This window comes from Setaria viridis, chromosome 9 (assembly GCF_005286985.2).
Source record: "Setaria viridis chromosome 9, Setaria_viridis_v4.0, whole genome shotgun sequence".
NCBI lineage: Eukaryota > Viridiplantae > Streptophyta > Magnoliopsida > Poales > Poaceae > Setaria > Setaria viridis.
In genome coordinates this window covers 39410251-39431907 of record NC_048271.2, presented here as the reverse complement: position 1 = coordinate 39431907, position 21657 = coordinate 39410251, and the positions used below count along the sequence as shown (strand labels likewise).

At 48.6% G+C, this 21657-nt stretch overlaps 2 protein-coding genes across 2 annotated transcripts; one reads left to right on the top strand and one right to left on the bottom strand.

Annotated features, from left to right (window-relative positions):
* The first annotated feature begins 70 nt into the window (after positions 1-70).
* LOC117839244 (mitochondrial inner membrane protein OXA1-like) lies at positions 71-5715 on the top strand. Its single transcript, XM_034719535.2, has 9 exons — positions 71-750; positions 844-934; positions 2206-2247; positions 2351-2409; positions 2722-2797; positions 2886-3017; positions 3449-3556; positions 4940-4994; positions 5096-5715. The coding sequence occupies exons 1-9, from the start codon at positions 86-88 to the stop codon at positions 5335-5337; spliced, it is 1470 nt and encodes a 489-aa protein (XP_034575426.2). The 5' UTR covers positions 71-85; the 3' UTR covers positions 5338-5715.
* A 2950-nt stretch (positions 5716-8665) lies between these two features.
* Positions 8666-12583, bottom strand: LOC117840407 (uncharacterized). Its single transcript, XM_034720910.2, has 6 exons — positions 12423-12583; positions 11730-12008; positions 11469-11530; positions 9875-9965; positions 9705-9789; positions 8666-9626 (listed from the first exon to the last, which is right to left on the bottom strand). Exons 2-6 carry the CDS (start codon positions 11981-11983, stop codon positions 8940-8942), a joined length of 1179 nt encoding a protein of 392 aa, XP_034576801.1. The 5' UTR covers positions 11984-12008; positions 12423-12583; the 3' UTR covers positions 8666-8939.
* Positions 12584-21657: the final 9074 nt, after the last annotated feature.

The following is a 21657-nucleotide window of genomic DNA, read 5'->3' as shown; positions in this document are numbered from 1 at the left end:
AATCTCGCTTTCATCTGAATCCGTCACGACGCGCCGTCCAACTCCGCCCCGATCTCCAAGGCTCCAAAGCCGGAGCCGAGTCGGAATGGGCCATGCAAGCCCATTTGTAGTGACAAAAGGCCGGCCCAACCAAACCTGGGAAAGCCCAAATGTTGACGGCCCATCTCAGAGCCCTTGCTTGGACTGGCGACACTTCGGGCCTTCACGCTCCCGCGCCGCCGTCGCCACAGCTAAGCCCCGGGCTCGCCTCCCACTGCGCGCCGCCGCCTCGCCACGCCCCAGCCCAGCCATGGCGTTCGCCGCGCGGAGGAACATCGCCACCCGACTCTCCCACCACCTCACCCGCCGCGTCCATCCCTGCGTCCCCCACGCCCTCACCTCCCACTCCTCCGACGAGCAGGCGAGCTCGTCGAAGCCGCTCCCGATCCCGCTTCCACCGCTCCACACCCCGCTCCAGCACCGTTCTGGAGCGGCCCAAACCGTAGGCTTCCTCCCTTTCTCGCTCTACCTCGCGGGGCCGACCCGCCGCAGCTTCTCCTCCTCAGCCCCCGCCCCCGCCCCCGACATCGAGACCGCCCCAGCCGCCGAGGTCGATGCCGCCGGCGTCCTTGCAGATGCAGCGGAGGCGGCGGCGTCGGTGCCGGCGCCGTTCCCGGGGGAGGTGGCTGCCGCGGCTGCCGACTCGTTCCTCCCCGTCGCCGCACTTCAGCACTTCATTGACGCCATCCATACCTTTACCGGGCTGAACTGGTGAGCTTTGCGATTTGGCTGTAAAGGTTCGGGATCTCACTTGGATCGCCTGCTTGATTTGCTACCTGTTCTCCTCTGCTGCTGTGTGTTTAGGTGGGCGTGCATTGTGTTGACAACTTTGATTATCCGGACCGCGACAGTCCCGATGCTTGTGAGCCAATTGAAGGCCATGACGAAGTTAAATGTAAGGTTCCCCTAATGGATTTAGCTAAACTCGTTGTGGCCTGTTTCTTGGTTTGTGTATGTTTGGATCAAAATCTTCCTGTGAAGCCATTTTGGTGGATGGTGGGAATGTTAGAAATAGTTTGTTATTTTCATACGCAAAATGTTTCGCAAGTAGTCATTGGCACAATCTTGTTTTCTTGCACTATGCAAACAGGTAGTATTACCCCTCATCAAGTTTTGAACAATGGATTTTCAGTGTGCAAGCTGTTGGCCCACCTTGTCATATGACATCTTTTATGTACTTCAGTTACTATAAAAAAAAGAGTTAAGTATAGCGTTATAATACCTGTCCTCAAAATGCCGGACACTAAAGTTTGCCAATGCTTACATCAGATAACAAAACCTCGCTATGCAGAATGTGGTCTGTTGGATTGCGCATGGGTTCTTAGATGTTTGAGTTGTGTTAGTTGATATAACTTATTGTTGCCTCCAAAAAAAGTGTACTTACTAGTTACAGCTGTGTATATATCTTGGTTCTCATTCATGTGATCCATTGGTGTTACCACAGTACCTCCATCATCTCTGTCAATGCTTAAGACATTATTTCCCTCACTTAATCATTAGATGATGTCATATAGTACACCCTCCGGTACAAATATTTGCTTCCTGCATTTACCGCCAGTAAAAAATACTAATTTTGACCACTTATATGTTTTTAGGCCCTCCGATTCCAAATATAGGCCATTTAGGATTCTAGTTGATCAAACTTCTTTAACTTGGTCCATCAATATATGATAGTAGGTTACATAGATATACTTCACATGGTTGATACAACTAAATTCATAATGGAAAAATATTTCCGTATATACCTTTAAAAACTGTAAGTGAAATTGTCATATTAGAGAACGTGTTGATTTCCTAAATGGCTTACATTTGGAATTAGAGGGAGTAAGTATATTTGGCTACCTATACGAAAATATAAGGTCACATTAATAAATGTTGGACAAATCATACGTGCCATTTGGTTCTTGATGAGAAACAACATTGATTTTGTTGGAACTCTATTTAAATAAGGGTTAAGTTGTCCCATTTGTGATTTAGCGCCTTTAAGTGGTCAAGTCAAATTCAATACATTGATTTTGAAAATAAGACTTAGTGTTTTCTAGATGGTATTTCAGAAGGGATTTGTAATAATTTACATTGATCACTGTATTTGGCTCCTTACTTTCCTACTGTTGTGTCATCCGAGCTTCACACTTTCACGCTTCTTTCAAACTTGAAATTTTTCAGGCAATAAAGCCAGAGATGGAAGCCATTAAAGATCAGACGGATGTGAGATCTTGGTCTATGCTATTCTAAAGTATACTATTTACTGTATTGTTAGTCAAGTGCATCTTGTGGCCATGATTTAACCTTTGAAGTTTGTAACATGTAGACCATGGATCTAAAATCAGCAGAGGAGGGAAAAGCTAAAATGCAGGCACTATTCAAGAAGTATGTAATCGCGAGTAGACTATTAGTTATTTGGACTTTAATGATGATGTAAAACTGAGCTTTTATTTCCTAGCTGATATGTTTGCAGACTCAATATCTGCTCAATAACTTTTGCTTGCTAATGCATTCTGTGTCGCATTCATTCCTATTGATTTATGATTGAGTGCATGAGGAAACAACTGAAAAACTGAATCTCGAAATGAATCTCCTTTTTCCCCGTTGTTGTGTGTCATGCATTTGCTCCATTTTCATCAGCTTCTTTGACCTTTTTTTTTTGAAAGCATTCTTTGACCTTTTTTGCTTGCACTTTAGGCATGGTGTTAGTCCATTTGCTCCAATGAAAGGACTTCTGATCCAAGGGCCAATATTCATGAGTTTTTTCTTCGCTGTGAGTTACGCATACATCTTCTTACCACTCCAATTCTTTCTTAAACCTTATTTTATTTAATAGTATTTTTATTCACTTCCAATTTCAGATATCAAACATGGTTGAGAAGGTCCCTTCATTGAAAGGAGGTGGAACATTGTGGTTTACTGATCTGACGACGCCAGATTCTCTTTACCTCCTTCCTGTGCTAACGGGACTGACCGCATTGGCTACAGTGGAGGTGTGCACTTTGTCTATTTCGATTCAGTTTTATGACTGTCCTTTTGCCATTGTGAATTTATTTGGTGCACCTCTATTGCATTCTTGAATACTTGTTTCTCTATTGGGAAAAAGAAAATTACCTCTACCTATAAAAATGGAAGCCTCCACAAGCAGTTGTGGTTATATATTCATGTCATATATGTTTTTCGACCTGGACCTGAATTTACTACCATCTGGTCCCCATAAGCATTTATGCGTTTGTTTATTAATCATTTGAACTCCCCCTTGCAACTACACTCTGTTCGGCCATGCATCCTTAAACTATTCTGCTTTTGGGCAACTTTTCTTCTTGCTTTCAGATCACTTATTTTTCAACCTAAAGCATCTACTGTTTTCTATTTTGTTTACCAACTCTTCAGTTAAACCTAACAAAAAATTATGCTATTGAAGTTTAACTTGCAACAAGGAATGGAGGGAAGTCCTATGACCGGTAAAATGAAGAACGTTGCTAGAGGAATGGCTTTTATGGCAGTCCCATTTACAATGAATTTTGCCAAGGTATGAAAATATTGCTATATGCTGATAGTTTCTTAGCTATTGTACATAGATCATATCTTACTTGAGATGAATCAGTGAATCACTTTACCACAACTGTGTTAACTACCAAGATCTGGAATACTGAAGTATGTCGTTGCTTCTTCAAATCCCAAGTGACAGACACTTGGGTAGGCATTTTTTTTGTAGCAAGATCTTCTGCAAAGTTTGGCAGGCATATCGTTTCATAGGTTTAAATTGTGTGAATGTTAACAAGTTTACTACATTTACAATGGCTGAAGAAAATGTGTCGATAATGTCAATGACTATATAAGGCAAGTTGTCTCATGCAAGATAATAAACACTGGAAGTGGATAGTGGACATGTAAGTATAAAACGGTTACTGGGTAGGGGGACTCCGTATTCCCATGACATAATACAAAAATACTGACAATTTGAGTTTTGTGCATGTATGTGGAAGTATTTCTTATGGAAAAACTTGCATGGAATTAATATTGTTCGTAATTCATCAATCAAAAAATATTGTAGCTTGATGTCTTTATTGCACAGTATTTGTGAAGACATCCCGTGATGCTACTATCTCAGTACCACCACTATATCGGCCACCACTATAACTGCAAATAGCTGCCAGTACCACCGTTATAGTGGCTGGCTGGCTGCTACCACCGTGATACCTCTAGTTGCCATTGCTATACTCTAAAACCCTATTATGGACCGCTATGTCATATTGGTAATGTCTAGTCCCTGTTTCCGGTACAGAGGGCACTCCAGTGGTTGTTGCTTTTGTTGGTGTTTAGTTGTGTTAGAAGATACCTTCATTGTAGCTCAGAGGTGCTAAGAAAATTGTAGGAAGGGTCATGTTTAGGCTGTAGCACCAAAAAATTTGCTAGTCACAACTCATAAGCTCCTACCAATTAGAGTATTTCATTTTCTTAGGGCTTGGCTGGGTTCTGTGCACTGTAGCATGGGTACCAATCGTTCCTCCTATGCCAGACGATCCATGACCGGATCGACTTGGGCACCTACTAAACATACGCAAGAACAAGTAAAACACACTGGACTTTTATGCTGTGATGAAGCTGCAGCCTGAATTACCAGGTGAACATGGCACTAGTGGCTCCTAAAACTCAGGCTTGATCCACTGGATGCGTGCACTACTAACTACTTTGACTGAAACCTGAAGAATAGCTCAATGACTGACCTGACTGACTCCTAACTAACTAACTAACTAACTAACTAACTAACTAACTAACTAACTAACCAATAACACTAGCTGTCCCTGAACTGACTGAACTTGCACACGCCAACATCCTATGAGTTAGATACACGGTGCATCCATTTCCTCAGTACTCCCAACTTTGTCCTCATAGTTTTTGTTTCTTCCAGGGAATTTTCTGTTACTGGATCACATCAAACATATTCTCCCTTGCATACGGTGTTGGTGAGTATGATCCCATGCTTTGAGACCCAATTGATCTAACTTGTGTTCTGTTTCACACTCTAATAATTCATAATTTGTGTCCCTTATCTTCTTTTCTTCAGTTATCCGACGGCCAGCTGTGAAGAAGTTGTTCAATCTTCCTGATTTGCCAGCGCAGCCCTCGCCAGCAACACAAATGCCAACCTTCAATTTTTTCGGCGGATCACGTGCAGCAGAGTCACCAGTAGCAATAGCAGGAGCCCAGCGATCTCCTCTGGAACAGCCTGATGCTGCTGCTCTTGGATATAAGGTCAAAAATCTTGAAAAGAAAGTGAAATCCAGGGGCAAAAGGAAACACAGGTGAATCGTGGGCATATGTGCACCAGATATGGTTCCAAAGGTCAGATTTTGCATTAGGAGGCTTTCTTTCTTCGCCGCTTGAGGCTGTTGTTGTTTTCATTTTTGGGTTGAAATAAGCCAGAGTAATTTTGACACACAGAGTTGAACATACACAGGTGTATTCCAGTAATTTATGATAGGTGACATTGTTGCTCATCTCCCAAGGGTGAGAAGACTATATATGTTAATTCAGGGACAAGCAGTACCAAAAAACCCTAGAGGCTCCATTTGACAATGGTAGCAACTGGCTAGTAGCTAGTCTCAACTCTCAAGTGACACTATTTCATTGTATCCACATGCAATATGGTTCTAGATATTTTTACCTTTTATGGTTAGTACAACATCTTGCAATTGTCTTGTCTCTGCACGCACGCTTTTGCGCTTATCTCTACACATAAACGTGGTCGTGCAGCATGTGTGTCTGGATAAATGTCCGGAGCTATGTCTACTAAACAATCCCAAAAATTATCTTGCTTCCGCCTGTTCTGTGATTTGTTCATAATAAAGAAACTAAATTACTGTAGCGAATGTTATGTTCATTTGAAGACAAACCTTATTTTTATGCTTATAATTTTGTACGCCAGTATTCAAACTCGAAACTCTGTCCTTACTAATATTGATTATTGAGCTGCATGCACTAAACAATTCGACTAAAGATTCGCTTCAGGTGATCTGGCATGGCAGATTGCCATAACCGCGGTCGGGAAAGAGCCACGTTGCCAGTGCTGGCCCATCATCCTGTGTCTGGCGTGGCAGGATGTCGCTGACCGTCCCGTCGAACATGTCGTACACGGCGGCATGGTGGTCCGCCCTCCTGCGCGGCTCCAAGAACCACATGCCCGCGCAGTCGTCTCGCACATGCCCGCTGGTCGCCGAGCAGGTGGCGCCCCCGCACGGCCCGCGAGCACAGCCGCCCGACGAACAGCTCCTCGCCGAGGCCCAGGCTGCTCATCACCTCCCACCGGGACGACGCGAGGTCCGCGCGGAACACCGTGAACCGCGACCGGCCGTCCTCGTCGTGCGGGAACCGCCGCCGTACCATGAGCAGCGCGCCGCCGCCGGGCGCGGACGGGACGAGGTAATGGACCACGGCGATGGTGCGCGGGCAGTGCCCTTCGATGACGCGCTCGACGCGGGAGACGAACGGCTCGCCGGTGTCGCCGTCGACGCCGACGTCCAAGGCGAGGAGGTCCTCGTCGGCGGTGATGGCGTAGAGCCTGCTGCCGCAGAACGCCAGGTCGTCGTACCACCGCCACCGGTCGTGCGCGCTGTGCGACCACGAGAAGGTCTCCAGCGAGCAGAGGGCGACCTTGGCGAAGTGCTCGCGGCCGAAGATGGCCGCGATGAAGCCGTCGGGGCACACGACCAGCTTCCGCACAGCCATCGTCCCTCATGTCATAGGAGCCGAAGCGGTCAGGGCAACCGCGGGGGAATGCATCGTCGTCCAAGAAGTGGATCCGGTTCCGCGGCAGCTCGTACTGGGACACGCGCCGGGCAAGAGTGCACCACCAGCCAACAAAGAGTGCAATGTCGTCGCCGACGCTCCTCAGCTCCAACCACCGCGACGAGACGAGGTCGGCCTTGAACACGGTGAACTTGGCCGTGGCGTCGCCCATGATGAGCACTCTGTGGACCATCAGCAGCCTGCCGCCGGACACGCACAGGTACCGCATTGCTGGCGGTGCCTGCTGGCGCCGTCTCGCCGGCACCGCGTGAGGGGCCTTGATGACGCACCTAGCCCAGGCCACCCATGGCTCGCCGGCGAGGACAGCCTCCGGCGGGCATGGCGAAGAGGTCTCCGGTGTCCTCGACCGCGTACACCTTGCCGTCGTAGAACGCGATGTCCGTGAACCCCCTCCACGCGTCGTGGCCGCTGATCACCCAGGAATCCGCGTCGGGGCGGCACATCGCGATCTTGCCGAGCCGCCCGTCGCCGACGATGGCGGCCACGACCTGGCCCGGGCACATGATCATCTTGCGCACGGTCGTCGTCCCGCGGGGGGATCTCCGGTCGTCCGTGACGCGGCGCCACGCGAGCGCTCGCCGTTCTTCGTGACAACGAAGCGGACGCAGGACAGGCCCGGGAGCCGGACGGTGTCCCCGGAGAACGGGTTCGCGAGCAGGTACCCATCGCCGCCGTGGCCGTCGCCATCGCCGTTGAAGATCAGCCAGTCGTCGCAGGAGCCGTGGTACCCTGCGGCGTCAGGGAAGCGGAGCGCCGCGGATCCCGGGAAGCCGAAGAACGTGCCGTCCGGGAGCGCGAGCCACGGCAGCATCGGCCGGGCATGGTGCCCCGTAGCGGCGCGCCACGGCCGGCAGACGGCGGCGAAGCGGACGCGGTCGACGTGGGACGGAAGGCGGCGGAGGACCGCGGCCGCTACCTTAGATGGAAGGCTCGACGACCACGGCGACGACGCCGGGTTGTCCGTGTCTCGTGCCCATGGGCACGCCGCACGTGCGCGCGCAGCCGCGGCGAGCCGGCGATGCGTGATGGGTCTTGCCCTTCCCCCGGCGGCGCGTTCGGCTGGAAGCGGTGGTTTGATCGATCGAGCAAATTATTAGCAGCGATCTCTCCAGCGTCGGAGTCGTAAAATCATCAAACGCCGCTTGCCGCCTGTATATGTGTAAGCTCTGACAGTTAGATTGGCGTCCGGTTCTTCAGGGTAGTGCATGTAGATTCAGTCTTCTCCGCTAATTGCTGTCCGCTTGTAACTAACTGCATCGCTTTGCACGCTAGGCTAATCGCCAGGTGCTCAGCTCGTGTATAAAACTCCTGCAACACCGATCAATGGGGATTGTCGATTGTATTTCCACTTCTCTCAATATGTAATGTGTAGATTGGAAACTTCACGACGTATATGAACTCTGTACTCGTGTAATCTTTTACCTTTTGCTTTTGTTTCGAGGGAAATTGGTTCTTAGCACTAAAAGATCACGACTTCCGAAAAATACCATCAAGATCTCAACCACGTAAAATATCACAGAGCCAGCGGAAGGCGGAGGCACCGGTCGTGGCGGTGGAGTGCGCGGCGTGGGCGTCGTGCAGGAGGAGGGACATGGTGGAGGCCGTCTGCGGGGGCCGCGGCTCCGGTGGCGGGGGCACTGGAGTTGGAGGCGCGCTCAAGGGCGGGCGCGCCGGGCTGCACAAGGCGCTACACGCGGCGTTCAAGCGCGGCGACCGTCGATGTCCGCGTGCTGCAGGCCTGCGTCGTGGTGCGTTGGGTGCTTGGTGAATGCGCAGTGAACAAGATTCATATTTGGCCATAACACAACTAAAGAGAGCAGCCCAACAGTTGCTATTTTTAACTGAGACAACCATTCTATTCATGCTTCATGTTATCAGAACAAACACAGTTACACAGCTCAAGAAACAGGGTATAAGAAACGCAGCATCACTCTAACTGCCACGCCGATTTGGCTTCACTGCAAACAGCTACACTAAATGACAGGTCACTACACAGACGCATTATACTATCAAGTTAGTACGCACCAAAGAAGTTGTGTGTCTGTGATAACACATTAACACCTACTGAACAGTGACACAGGGATCAGGCCCAGGTTTCAGGTTCATAGCTGCACGACCTCACTCAGAGAAGAGAATTCAGCATCGACCTTGGCGGCGAAATCCTCATCAACTTCTATCCTAGTGCACAGCTTTGGGAAAGAATATGGCTGTGCTGTTGCTGCAGCTGACTCTTGGTTGCTCGGCTCCGTTTCCATTCTGTTTGACTTGTCCATGGACGAACCATCCTCCTTTCCAAACAGCTGTTCGATAAGATCACGGCAAGGCTTTAAATCGTCCTCGCTCCGTGCTCTCATCATCTTACCAAGCAGTTCATTAAACTTTGCAGCTTTCTCCATCTTCTGCTTTGTGCTAAGCTTCACTGGGGTTGTATGATCATCCTGGCTTTGATCAGCTGGCTTGTCATCCTCATAGGTGCTTTGACTCTCATGCAGTTTCTTCAGCTTCTGGGCCAAGATAGTGGCAATCCTCTCCTTGAAGCTATCTGCATTTTCGTTATCTGACTTCAGCCTCACCTTTGCCTCCGAAACCAACAAGTCCATCCTTTCTTCTTCTGAAGAAGTTGCTTCAGGTTCAGGTTCAGCAGCAGCATCTTCCATGGGACAGAATGTTTCCTCCAGTAGTCCAACATTCTGTGTATACCTCTCATATGCTTCATTTTCAGCATCAACATCTCCTTGCATATGTTCCTTTAACTTCATAAACATCCACTTGTTTATGCTTGCAACATCCTAGAGCAAAAACACAGGAGTCATGATAGATACTAAAAATGGTTCGAAACAGAAGAGAGTGGGTGAAACAACCAATACCTTTTTACCAAGCGACTTTTTTGTTCGGAGAGAATTCAGAAAATGGTGGGGAAGCTTCTGCAAGCAAGCTAGCCTTGATGATGAACTGTGACAAATGGAATGCAAAGCATTAGAACAAATGCAATTCTTTGCAGGAGATAAATTATCAACTTATGTTTTATGAATTTTACCCGGTTGCAGGTAAATTGGTAGATGCCTGTTCTGTCACAGGAGCAGTAGTAGGTGATGGCTTATCTGGCAATGTGTTGGTCTGCTTCAGAACTGTCATGATCAGTGAAGCAAGATAACATTAGTGGTGTTGAGAGGAGAGTTCAAAATAAACAACACTATGACATAGCACATAGCAGCAGACCCGATACTAAATCATGTAAGGAAAGTTGATAAGAAAAATGGAATGGACAAGCAGATTGAGATAGCAACATCCTAAATAAAACATCAATGCTCATAAGGAATTGTTCTAACCACTAACCCTGCAATGTATAAGGGAATGTTTGAACCATAGGCAACAGAATTTATAGTGCTGCTTGGCTGGACTTGATGTTTGGAACTACAAAAACCTCCAAGAACTTTTTTTCTACAGTAGCCTCTTCCCCCATTTCTTCATGAATCGAGACGGTTTATGCAAGGTTCAATCAATAACCCATCTCACACTTCCCTCCTCACATATTTAAAATGTTCCAAGAAGCAAGACAGGACCACTACATCCTCACATAGTATGCAAGTATTCACCATTAAAAAAATACCCTATGACCTTCCATTGCTTGTTTAGTTTTTCACATTTTGATTTCTGCTGAATGAGTGGCGCTTTGTAAAGATTTATTTGAAAGATGGTTCAGACATTAATTCTGGATGGTAATATCTGAAAATAATAATCAATTAAATTTCCATTAAAAAAATAGAAACAAACAAACAGTGAGCCAGTGTTAGGATCGATTCGCTAAATTTCCTAATTTGTATCTCTAAGCTTAGCTCACCTCGGCTATGAAATCAAATGCACCACTAAATCCTAACATAAAAAAAAAAGAATCTCGAACAACTGCTGAATGATAAATGAGGCTCAACAAAAGGTAAATTTGCCTCAGTAGCACTCTCCACGAACTGTTTTGCTAACATACCACTCCCGAACTCAGTTTTCTATTTTAGCACTCGTTCGTCAACCTGTTATCTTCAGCCCCTCGTTTCCTTCTTTGTCTCCATGGCCGAGCTCCCTCTCCATCTCGTCTCCTTCCTCCTTGTCTCTCTCTGCACGGTGGCTGTGCGCAGCAAGGGGTTCGTGGTTTGTCTGTTGGTCAAGTGCAGTGCTCATAGATGTTGAGCACCATGGCCACCACCAGGGTGTGCGGAGTGCCCCGCACTTACGCGAGGTCCGCGGTGGCTGGAGGGGAGGAAGATGGAGGGTAGATGCAGAGGAAGGAGATAACATGAAAGGAAGATGGAGGATAAAGGCAGAGGAAGGAGATAACGCGGAAGAAAGATGGAGGATTGGGAGTTACATTGGGAGTGGTATGTTAGCTAAATGATTCATGGAGAGTTATATTGAGGCAATTTTGCCTAGACAAAAATGCAAGGGGAAAAGGAAACTGATGCCGAAAACAGGTCAACCAGAAACGTAATCGTGCAGACATTGAGATACTGTATCACTAAACTGCTTGTGGGTTGACCAGATACGTAATCATGCAGATATTTAGATAGAAAATCACCAAACTGCCTGCGGGTCAGTAACTACAGGTACAGATAACGGTAAAGGAGCATCGTCACACATACCATGAATGTGGCAAGGGTTCTGGGCTTTGTAGCAGCAGGCCTTGCAGCACTGGAACGGGCACCTGAAAGGCCAAGCAAAGCACGCGCATATAATTCACAATAGACACCGCGGTCTATCACATAAATGCAGGTAAAGGCTGTTCAGTTGCCTCTAACTGCGAGGACACACCATACATCTGGTAGGAGGAAACAATTCTGCCTAATACTTTATCAAAAAAAATTCTGCCTAATAAGGAAGATCTATAGATTACACCTTCTTACCGGGAGCGAGCGACGTTGCCGCACTGAATGCACTTGGGCTTGTTGAGACCCCGGAGGTTGGGCTTGGGCATGTCGAAGGCCGCGGCAGGGACAGGAGGCAGCTTCTGTGGTGTCCCATTGCCGTTCGTGGCTGCAGGAGTCGGAGCAGGAGCGGCCGCAGGAGTCTGAGCAGGAGCAGCCGCAGGGGAAGCTGAGTCACCAGCCACCGCCTTGGCGCCGGTGGTAGCGGCAGCGGCGGGCTTCACGTCCGGCATGGGGGTTCCTCAGTCCGCGAAATTTCTGGGGAAAAGAAAATAGGATTTTACTCACGCCTGCACATGCAAGATTTTGGGAGACGGTATGCACAATCTAGGTTCAATAAACCCGGACTGCCCCTGCCACCGCCGCCCTCCACTGGCGGCCGCGCCATCCACAAGCCGCCCTCCACCACGCCATTCGCCAACTGAGGAAGCCGTTCGCTCCCACCGTCGGCCCTTGCCGCCGGTTGTCGTCCGCCGCCGGGCCGACGGAGCCCACGCCGCCTCGCCTCGCCAGCCTCGATCCACCGCCGCCGCCGTGCCTACCGCCGGCGCCAGATGCTCCACTAAGCCCGCCGGCCATGGAGCCCTACCCCGAGAACCCCAAACCCGAAACCCTAACCCAGCCACCACCATGCCTCAATCCGTGAGAGGGAGGGGGACGAGGAGGACCCACCTCGTCGCCGGCCGCCTACCACTACACACCAGAGCTGGACGAGCACGAATCGGAGGAGCTCGGACGGAGAAGCTCACGGTGGCTGTGGATGCGGAGGGCGTCGGAGACGGCGCTGGGAAAACGGAGTCGTCTTGGGGCCTTGGGGGCGTTTTGGTAGGCTGGAGTCCGTGGGCTGCAACTCCCCGTATTTGGTAGGTTGGACGGGAGTTTGGGCCTCAGTACAGACGCAAAAATGGGCTAGAGGCCTGGGCAGGGAACAATTTTATTTGGAAAAAGTCCTATCCATATCCCTCGTACGTTGTCGTAATCTTTGAGGGTATTTTGGATCTTCAGGACTAACATTTATGTCACATCAAATATTTGGAGGCTAATTAGAAGGATTAAATATGAGCTAATTATAAAACTAATTACATTGAAGGCTAATTCACGAGACGAATCTATTAAACCTAATTAATCCATCATTAGCAAATATTTATTGTAGCATCACATTGTCAAATCATGGACTAATTAGGCTTAATAGATTCATCTCACGAATTAGTCTCCATCTATATAATTGGTTTTATAATTAGTCTATATTTAATACTCCTAATTAGTATCTAAATATTCGATGTGACAGGAATCTTAGGAGCAACTTAAGAAACAAACACCTCCTTCGTCCTCGTGTGCAAAACCGGTGTCCCAAACCCGACTATGCAATACTGTGCAAATAATGTCCCTTGCTAGTTTTACTGGCGGTTCTGCATGATTTGGCATGCGACTCACATGTCAGGCGACATGTGGCAGTGGCCCTACATGCCAAGTCACTTTCTCCTCACCCTCCCTCTACAGGGGTCCACTCCGTGGCCGGCCTTTACCGGTGGTGACGAAGTCACGTAGTTGGGTAGAGATGGAGCGCTAATGGGTCACGAAGAACCCACTTGCGTGCTAGGTTCGGGTGGAGGAAGCTCGGGGATAGCTATCGACATCGAGGTGGCTAGCGGCGGCTTAGGAGCACTGGCAGCCAAGAAAACCAAAATACCCGCTGGAGGATTCGATGGCGGTGGCACGAGGGTGGCTGAGGACGGAGCTTGGGAGGTAGTTGAGGTGTGGACCGTATCAATTTGAAGATTGGGGAGCACAATGTATCAATTTTAACCCAAGAACGCTAACAAAGAAATTCACGTGTGCAAGAAACGACTAGGCAAGTTGCAACAACCGACGAACATGTCTTTCTCTTCAGCTCCGACTGGACATCGGCAGGGCGGTGGAGGTTTGGTGTAGCAGAGCAGAGTGAGGGTGAGAGGAGGACAACTCCGGGTGTGCGAGAGGTTAAGGGCAAGCAGCAGACGAATCTGGCTGGAAAAGCAACCTGATGCAGGGCTCTTCGCTTCCATGGTCAAAGGCGTGGCTCGACTGAAGCGTCCCCACATAAGCAGAGACTAAATGTGATACAAATATCAGCCCCAGGAGGCTGATAACACATTTATTCAATAGATGGTTCAAAAACCGTACAACTCCCAAGAGAGTGGGCGTGAAAGCCACGCCGAGACGATAAGTAAAACAACAACGGTAACGATCCAAGCTACTGTCCAGATGAACCCTAGATAGCACTCGAGACTATGCGCCAGCGGAAGCATCCTGTAAAGGGCCAATGCCACAGGCAACATTGGGTGCAGAAGCGACCACCTACTCAATATCCTCGGCAACGAAGTCCAGGTCTTCCTCTAAAGCAACAAAACAAGGGTGAGTATAAAAGTACTTAACAAGTCCAACCCCATCCATGGAGAGGGATACTTTAATAACTCTATCTTAACTAGGTGTAATTAAACTTAAACAAGTCATTAGTCACTAAGCAAAAGAGGTGAAATGTCCATTTTGCCCCTAAAAAGCTCTTTTTGGAGTTAAATATAAAACTTGAGTTTTTATATACAAACTTAAATTTTTACCCAAATAAGAGTTTTAAAACTTTTAATTTCAAACAACTTTTGTTAATAACACTTTGGCTAATTCAGAGTGGGAGAAGGTCAAAAACATGGATCAATGCAGGAGTATATTAAAATCCTACAAACAACTTAAGTCCTGGAATTCTGGTTTTTCCTCAACTTTGCAACCCGTTATCTCCCAATTTTATATCTAACCTCAAGTCAGAACTTTAATAAAAGTTGTAGTCCCTTTAGTGTGTTCCAAATTTGTTACACTAACCCAGGTCCAAATTAAAACCGAACCTACTCAAAAACCTGATCAAAGTCGGGTAAAACAGTCAACTTAGATGTCTGGGCATTCCAGCTGTAAGTGCGGAAACCATCTAGAGTGTGCCTCTTGGCGAGTTTGTTCCTCCAAATTTTTGAACTAAACTCAAGAAAAGCTCTTAATAGAAGTTGAATTCCTAAGACCGAAGAACAATTCCTTTAATAGGACCTTGGTCTAATTCAACTTAGAAGCTGTCCAAAATTCACATCAAAGATAGCCAAATTCTTGAAATTCCACCAAATCGGCTGAAATGTCTAAGTCCAAAATCTCTAGATTTTGGCAAACTTTGGCTCGAGTTATCTCCAAATCCATTCAAAATCCTAGCAACCACCTTTAGTAAAGTTTGAACTCCGACCATAGGACTACAAGTTTGTTAAAGGGATATTCGAACGTTTAGTTTGAAAATTTTGAATGGAGGGTGTTTGCAGCCCGGTCGTGCCTCGACACCAGCGCACTCAGGCATGTTCGCCCGCGCGTCGCCTGCTGCGGGGCCGCCGTCCACCGGCGAGCTTGCTGTCACCCTACCCGCGCCCACGACAAGACGGGACACGCGCCGTGCTGGCCAATCGCCGCCGAGGCCATCTCCCTCCCCCTGCGCACGATCTGCTCCGCCCAACCGGTGCTCGTGCCACTTCCCCCCACGCACGCCACGCCATCGCCGAGCACCGGCTGTGCTGCCACCCCCAATCCGGCGCTTGACGCGACAAGACGCACGCTCGAACTTGCCAATCCTCCCGCCCGGCAAAACCGCGCTTGCCCGACCCTATCTCCCACGCCCAATGCGCTGAGGATCCTACCCTGGAGCTTCGCATCTCCCGCCAATGGCCGCCTCGCCCGCGCACCAGCTCTCCCCGACCTTATTGTAACACCTCGTGTTAATGACAACCTAAAGGTGCCAATGAGAAGTCAATAATGACTTTTGGAACAAAAGGAGAATAATTGACTCAAAGTCAATTCAAGCCAAATTTGACCAAAATTGCGATTTGGAATTTTAAATTCGGAAAAAATTTAGCAAAAATATGAAGTTGAGGCTTGAGAATGTTTAGAACTCAAGGGAATGAAGTTGGAGACTAAATCCAGTCTTAAACTCCTCAAGAATGCAGTTGAAAAAGGAAATAAATCAAGTTACTATTCCCCGTCCAAAAATATGCAATGCAGAAAAACATAATGAGTATCCAACGTTGAAATTAGTTTCTGCCTAATTTTCCAAGTAAGTGGACAAAGGTGTCTGAACAGCAGTGAAGTATGATCTTTAGACAAGTTTAGTAGGATGTTGTTGACTAGAGAAAGGGGAGGGATCAAATTTAAAATAGGATTCAAAATCAGTACTCTAGCAGTTTTCAGCACTAGTTGCTGAAACTGAATTTTCCCTAAGTCTGAAACAGCAGCAGTTGACCATGTTTGGAGTAAATTTCAGAGAAATGTAGTGCAAGAGGTATATGAGCTCATATGCAAAATGGAATCCTTGTTAGTTATAGAGCATGGATGGTTGATGGTTGAACTATATGGAACAAGTTTGAGCTACTCAAATTGAGTTAAAAGAAGGGCAAATAACCCTGAATAGTGGCCTGTCGAACTAAATCAAGAAGGTTCAGAAGAAGTTTAGTGCTACCTGAGATGAAGACTCAAAAATCACGGCCTTAGGATGTTTATCTCGGGTAAAGGTTAATCTATCAATTGAAGTACTCGAGTTTATCTACAAGTTTGCTTAAGGGACTTTGGGATCGTAGGATTTGAAATCGACCGTTTTTGGAGGTCTAAAATTTGGAGTAAAAGGAGGAAGGGGCGGAAACAGCAGAGCAGAGATGTGTCGCCGTCGGTGTCTTCGCCCACTGTCCATCATGGTGCATAGGGCCACCTCCTCACCCACGCAAGCCTACAGCTAGGCCACGGTGTCACTCATGCACGCGGTGAAAAAGTTGCATATTTACTACACCCACCGTCGCTCTTATCCGTTCACCGCATTGCTTATTTACCGCCGCCAACAGAGCACGGCCGAGCCCCTGCCGCCGGCCGATTTCCACCATTTCACCGTCTGCCGCTTCAATTCCTTCCACCCAAATCTCCACCAACATCTCGCCAACAACTGTGCCTACTCATTTTTCAACTTCCCCGCCGGCGAGCTCTTAGCCGCCGCTGTTTCCGTCCGCCGCCGCCAAACTTCCTGCTCACGGTGAGCTTCTCCTTGCCGCCACTTTCCCTCCTTGTGGTAAGCCTTGGGTAAGTCCGTAGGTCGCTAGGAAGCCTTAGGAGTAGTCAAAGGGCCGTGATAGTGCCGTTGCCGTGCTTGGCCATGGCCGGCCGCCGGCCAAGCCGCCCGCCGCTTTGGAGAGGCGAGCTCCGGCCATCTCCCGGGGGACCGCCGCCACCGACGGGTGCGCCGTGGCCTGGGGATGCCTTCCCAGCCCGGCCCCGTCGCTGGTGGGGCGCCGGCCGTCGAGCCGCGCCGCCCCCTGCCGCGCCCTGTTTTTGGCGCGGGGGAGAAGAAGACCTGGCGCTTGGGGCCCATGCGGCATGGAGAGAGGAGGGGAAGTGAAGGTGGGCCGGTGGGCCGGCGGGTAGAATAGGAAGGGGGGAGTAGAGTCGGTCCAGCGGGCCTAGCGCAAGAGAGAGGGTAGGTTAGGAGCGGGTGAGAATAGTTGGGCCGGGGGTATTGTGGCGGATCCACTTCGGATTTGCTTGTTTAAACATGATTAAGCCGCATGATACGCGACGCTCATGCCTAAACCAAGTAAACACGAAGTGCCGTCGGATTTCATCCGATTTAACCACTTGAACAGGACCGAATAGCAAACCCACACGAAGGTGAGCGGTTCCAGAGAATACAACAAGTCCACCGAGTTAACAAATTAACCATTTAGTTTGGCCATAAAACAACATCAGAGTTTTATAAGGTTCAGAAGAAAACAACAGAAGGTAAAACAACTAGCGGAAGCTAACTCGTCGGGGTCGGCATCCCTGGTGAGGCCAACCGGGACATCAGTGATCCCGCTCCTCGCCGTCCGAGGAGGGATCCCACTCAACTGTCCAACCCGGAGGGAGTTGGGGCGGCCAAGTGCCAGCAGAGGGAGGCTCAGAGGCAGCAACTTCACCTGAAAAGAAGAGCCACAACAAGGCTGAGCTACTAAGCTCAACAAGACTTAACCGACAGGGAGCGCGCTAAACTACCTCTTCTAGACATGCAAGGCTTTTTGGTTGAGGGGTTTGTTTGCCAAAAGCGCTAGGCGTATCCCTACCTTCAAGTTTTAGCTCAGGTTCTAAGTTCATTATCCGGTCTAGGTTTGCAACCTATTCTAAACAAACATAGAACCAACCAAGGTATATATATACATCATCAAGACCATGTCATCATCATATTCCTTTATTACTCAGGGTGACATAGCGATCAAGCAATCTCAAACTGTGAGAGGCAGACGAATCGATCCGAGTTTCTTATCCATGCATGGCGAACCTAATCTCACGACATCCGCGCACCACAAGGGTCGCTTCCTGTGTCGGCCGTCCCCATCGATTCCCAGGCGCGTGTCAGGTCCAAACTTCCCTTGGCATGCAATGCTCCACAGTCCCGGCCTCTACCGTACTGTGACCGCACTTGCACCCACAAGATGCACCATGAGAACCTCGTTCCAGGGACAGCAGGGGTATAAGCCACGCCCTAGTTCAATCAGGTACTAGGCTTCCCCATCCCATACTAGGTATGAGATTAGTACTTTCAAACACTTGATCACGAACACCACCACTGTCGGGCCTTAGCAAAGTTTCATAGACAGACGGGGCGATCAACCGACCACCAAAGAGTTACCCAAAACCCTGCCCCGTCCATCGTCCTTATAGTTGTAACAGAAGAGAAACAACCAACTCCTACAACTCGCGAGTGACAGGAAATCACTCGGCTTTTACCGTTTCCTATTCAAGCAAAGCATCTACCCGGTCCAACAGCTAGTGATCAGATCAAGGGATCTAAGTTATGCATCTATGGTTCCAAACAAATCCTATACGTAAATGCACAAGCATGTTAAAGAAGGCATGCGCAAGTTTGGTAAAACATAGGGGATTCATGCATCTGGGGCTTGCCTTCAAGCAAGGAGGAGGGAAACTACTCTTCTGCTTGGGCGGCTTCGGCTTCTGGAGGCAGGAGCTCAGCTACACCTTCGTCTTCTGACGCCGAGTGCAGCTCGTAGAAGCCGTCGGCGAGACGCAGCTCTACACGAATGCAATGCATTGGTTAGCATTTAGACAGTTATTTCAACAGCAACACTTGCAAGTTTGAGCCCAGAAACTTGCGGCAAGTTACAGGAGGGTGGGAAGGTTCGATGGAGTTGATGGAGATCAAGATATAAGGGTCGGACGGGGAGGAACTTATGATCTGACCCTTAATCTAGAGGAATATATGTGCTAGGGGTCCTCAGACGTAACGCTGAAAAGTACCCAAGTTTTACACATACACCCTCGGTTCAAGAAAAAAGATACAGCCGAGCCCTCGGGCGAGGCGGAGAAAGGTCGGCGGAACAGACAGGGTCGGGCGAGACGGAACCGGGGTCGGGCGGATAGGAGGGGTCGGACGAGACGAACAAGGGTCGGTAGCTTACCTTCGTCTTATAGATGAGGCTTGGGGTCGGGAAAGAACAGGCTTGGGTGGAAAGACTAAGGCTTGGGACAGCGGCGAGGAAGTCCGGTGGTATGCCGGCGGCGGCGGTGCTTCTTGTGGATCACAAGCAAGCTCTTTGTGCAGCACTGAAAGCAGTGTCTGGTGGATTGGGGAAAGGTGGTGTTTGAGCAGAAAGGAGAGTTCCTTAGACTTAGGTGGTGGCGCTGTGAGCACGAACAGGGAGTAAGAGAGAGGGCAGCGATGGCAAAGGGGAACTCCGGCGGGGCTCCGGCATCCCATTTTATAGCTACGCGGAAGAGGGAAGGGGGAACGGCGCGAAGGCCGGGGAAGAAACGATGGAGTGCTCTGCCGGGGCGACGATTGAGCGACGAGGGCGGTGGAGCAGGACTTCGGGGATGACACCGGTGGTCATTGGACACCGATGCCAGGGCGGTGCAGGCGCGGGTTTGCCGGTGGTTGAGATTTGGCGGAGGTGGGCGTCGTCGTGCGGTGGATCTGATGGAAGTGACCGGGAAAACGACGCTAGAAACGAGGGCGCACAGGTGAGAAGACAGGCAGCTGCGGTCGCGCGGGCAAGCGCGGAGCAACAGATTGTCGGGGCGGAGCTTCTAACAAGGTGAAAAAGGAGCTGTCGCTGCTGCGGTCTGGGTTGGCGGAGGAGGAATCGTCGCGTAGCGAGGGCCGGGGCGGCGCGACTTTGGAGAGGTGACGGAAAAGACGGGCGGCATCGGGCTCTGCAGCCGGGATCTGGCGATGTGATGATGGGCGCGGGCGGTGAGGTGCTGCAGAAAGGGTAGCAGGGGAGCTTCCGCCGTGATTGGGGAAGGGGGCGCGAGAAATCATCCGGTCGTGCCGGCGACGAGGCGGAGCGGCGGGCGTCGGAGGAGTTGAGCCACGCGGCTGGGGAACTCTGAAGCGGGCATGCAACTCGAGTGCGCCTGTTGCGGGAGATCTGGGAGAAAGATCTCGTGGGCCCACCGGTCAGTCTCGGTGGTCCACGGCTCAACTGAAGGGCGACGTTGTGGGATGACTTAGAAAGATCCGACGGTGGGTTGGGGGTCGGCGGGGTCGGAATTGGGGAAAACACGGCGAGGGGTCGGATCGAAGGGGTCGGAAGATCTGGAGGTTGAGCAAACAGGCTTGGTAAACGGAGACAGGTGATCAGGGACTCAGATTAAGATTAACGCGAAGGATTTTTCTCCGAGGCCGTTACAGGTATTTGGATAATCTTAGGTTTTTTTTTCTTTTTATAGATAATTAGTGTAAACTTGGTTTTCACCATTTAAACCATAGGAATTTCTAGGAGTGTCCAAAATTAGTGAAACCAATTTTTTTAGGATTTTTTTATTTTCCTTTATGCATTAAAATTCTTATACCTTAGGAAAAATAATAAAAATTTAGGTATTTATTTAATGCCTTTTCATTAAGGTATTTAAATAAATGCTTAACCTTTATTAAATGGATAAAATGTTGAATAATGTTTTCATATTCACAAATTATTATTAACCCATAGGCGGTAGGTTTTGAGATTAGAAAATATTTATAATGTTTTCTAAAAATAAAAGAAAAAGCCTAAGGTAGGATTAGTAAAGAAAATAAAAATGGTTTGTTAATCTTTTTGGGTAAATGTGTGTTGGCTTGCAACTTTATCATGATAAGTTGTGTAGTCACTTGTTGGCTTGAAACTTTATCATGAAGGAAAGTTGTATAGTCTTGTATTCAAAAAGTTGCATCACTAACCCCTGCATGTACGATATCGTAGACGCCGAAGCACCAGAAGGGGAATTCTTGGAATTATCTGAAGGACCTTCGGAGTTTGAGGAGATTGTTGAATTGATTCCCTGTGAAGCTAGTCCGTCGGACAACGCTAACATTTTTACAGATCAAGGAAACCCCGATGCATCTATACATATCTACTTTGGAGTTATTATTTCATGTGTCTAATTATTGGTTATGTTCCATATGAATGCATTAAATCTAGGAGTTGATTGAAACCTATCCTTGTGCATGATCCTACCTTGTTTAGAGGACATCTTTGCCACTTGTTCAATAATTAGTAATTAACCCATGCTTAGCAATGCTTAAGTACTTCAAGCAATTTAATTACTTAGCTCTAAGGTGAATTGTTGAGTCATACATATTAGTTAAGGAAAGTTAGCTTGGAAATTTGAAAAGCCGATAGAAGCTAGAGATGTTAGTTCTATCTGCTAAGTTAATTTGGTTAAGGCCCGATCGTTGTCTTAACCTTTGATCAAGTGAATATCACCTGATTACTCACGGGGTATGGGACCAGTAAAGCCCGGTAGGTTAGCTGACTCTCTGATCGGGAATATTTCGTACCCGTGCTTGACGTGCTAGAGAATGGTAGGGGCGTAGCCTGAAACTCACATGGAGATC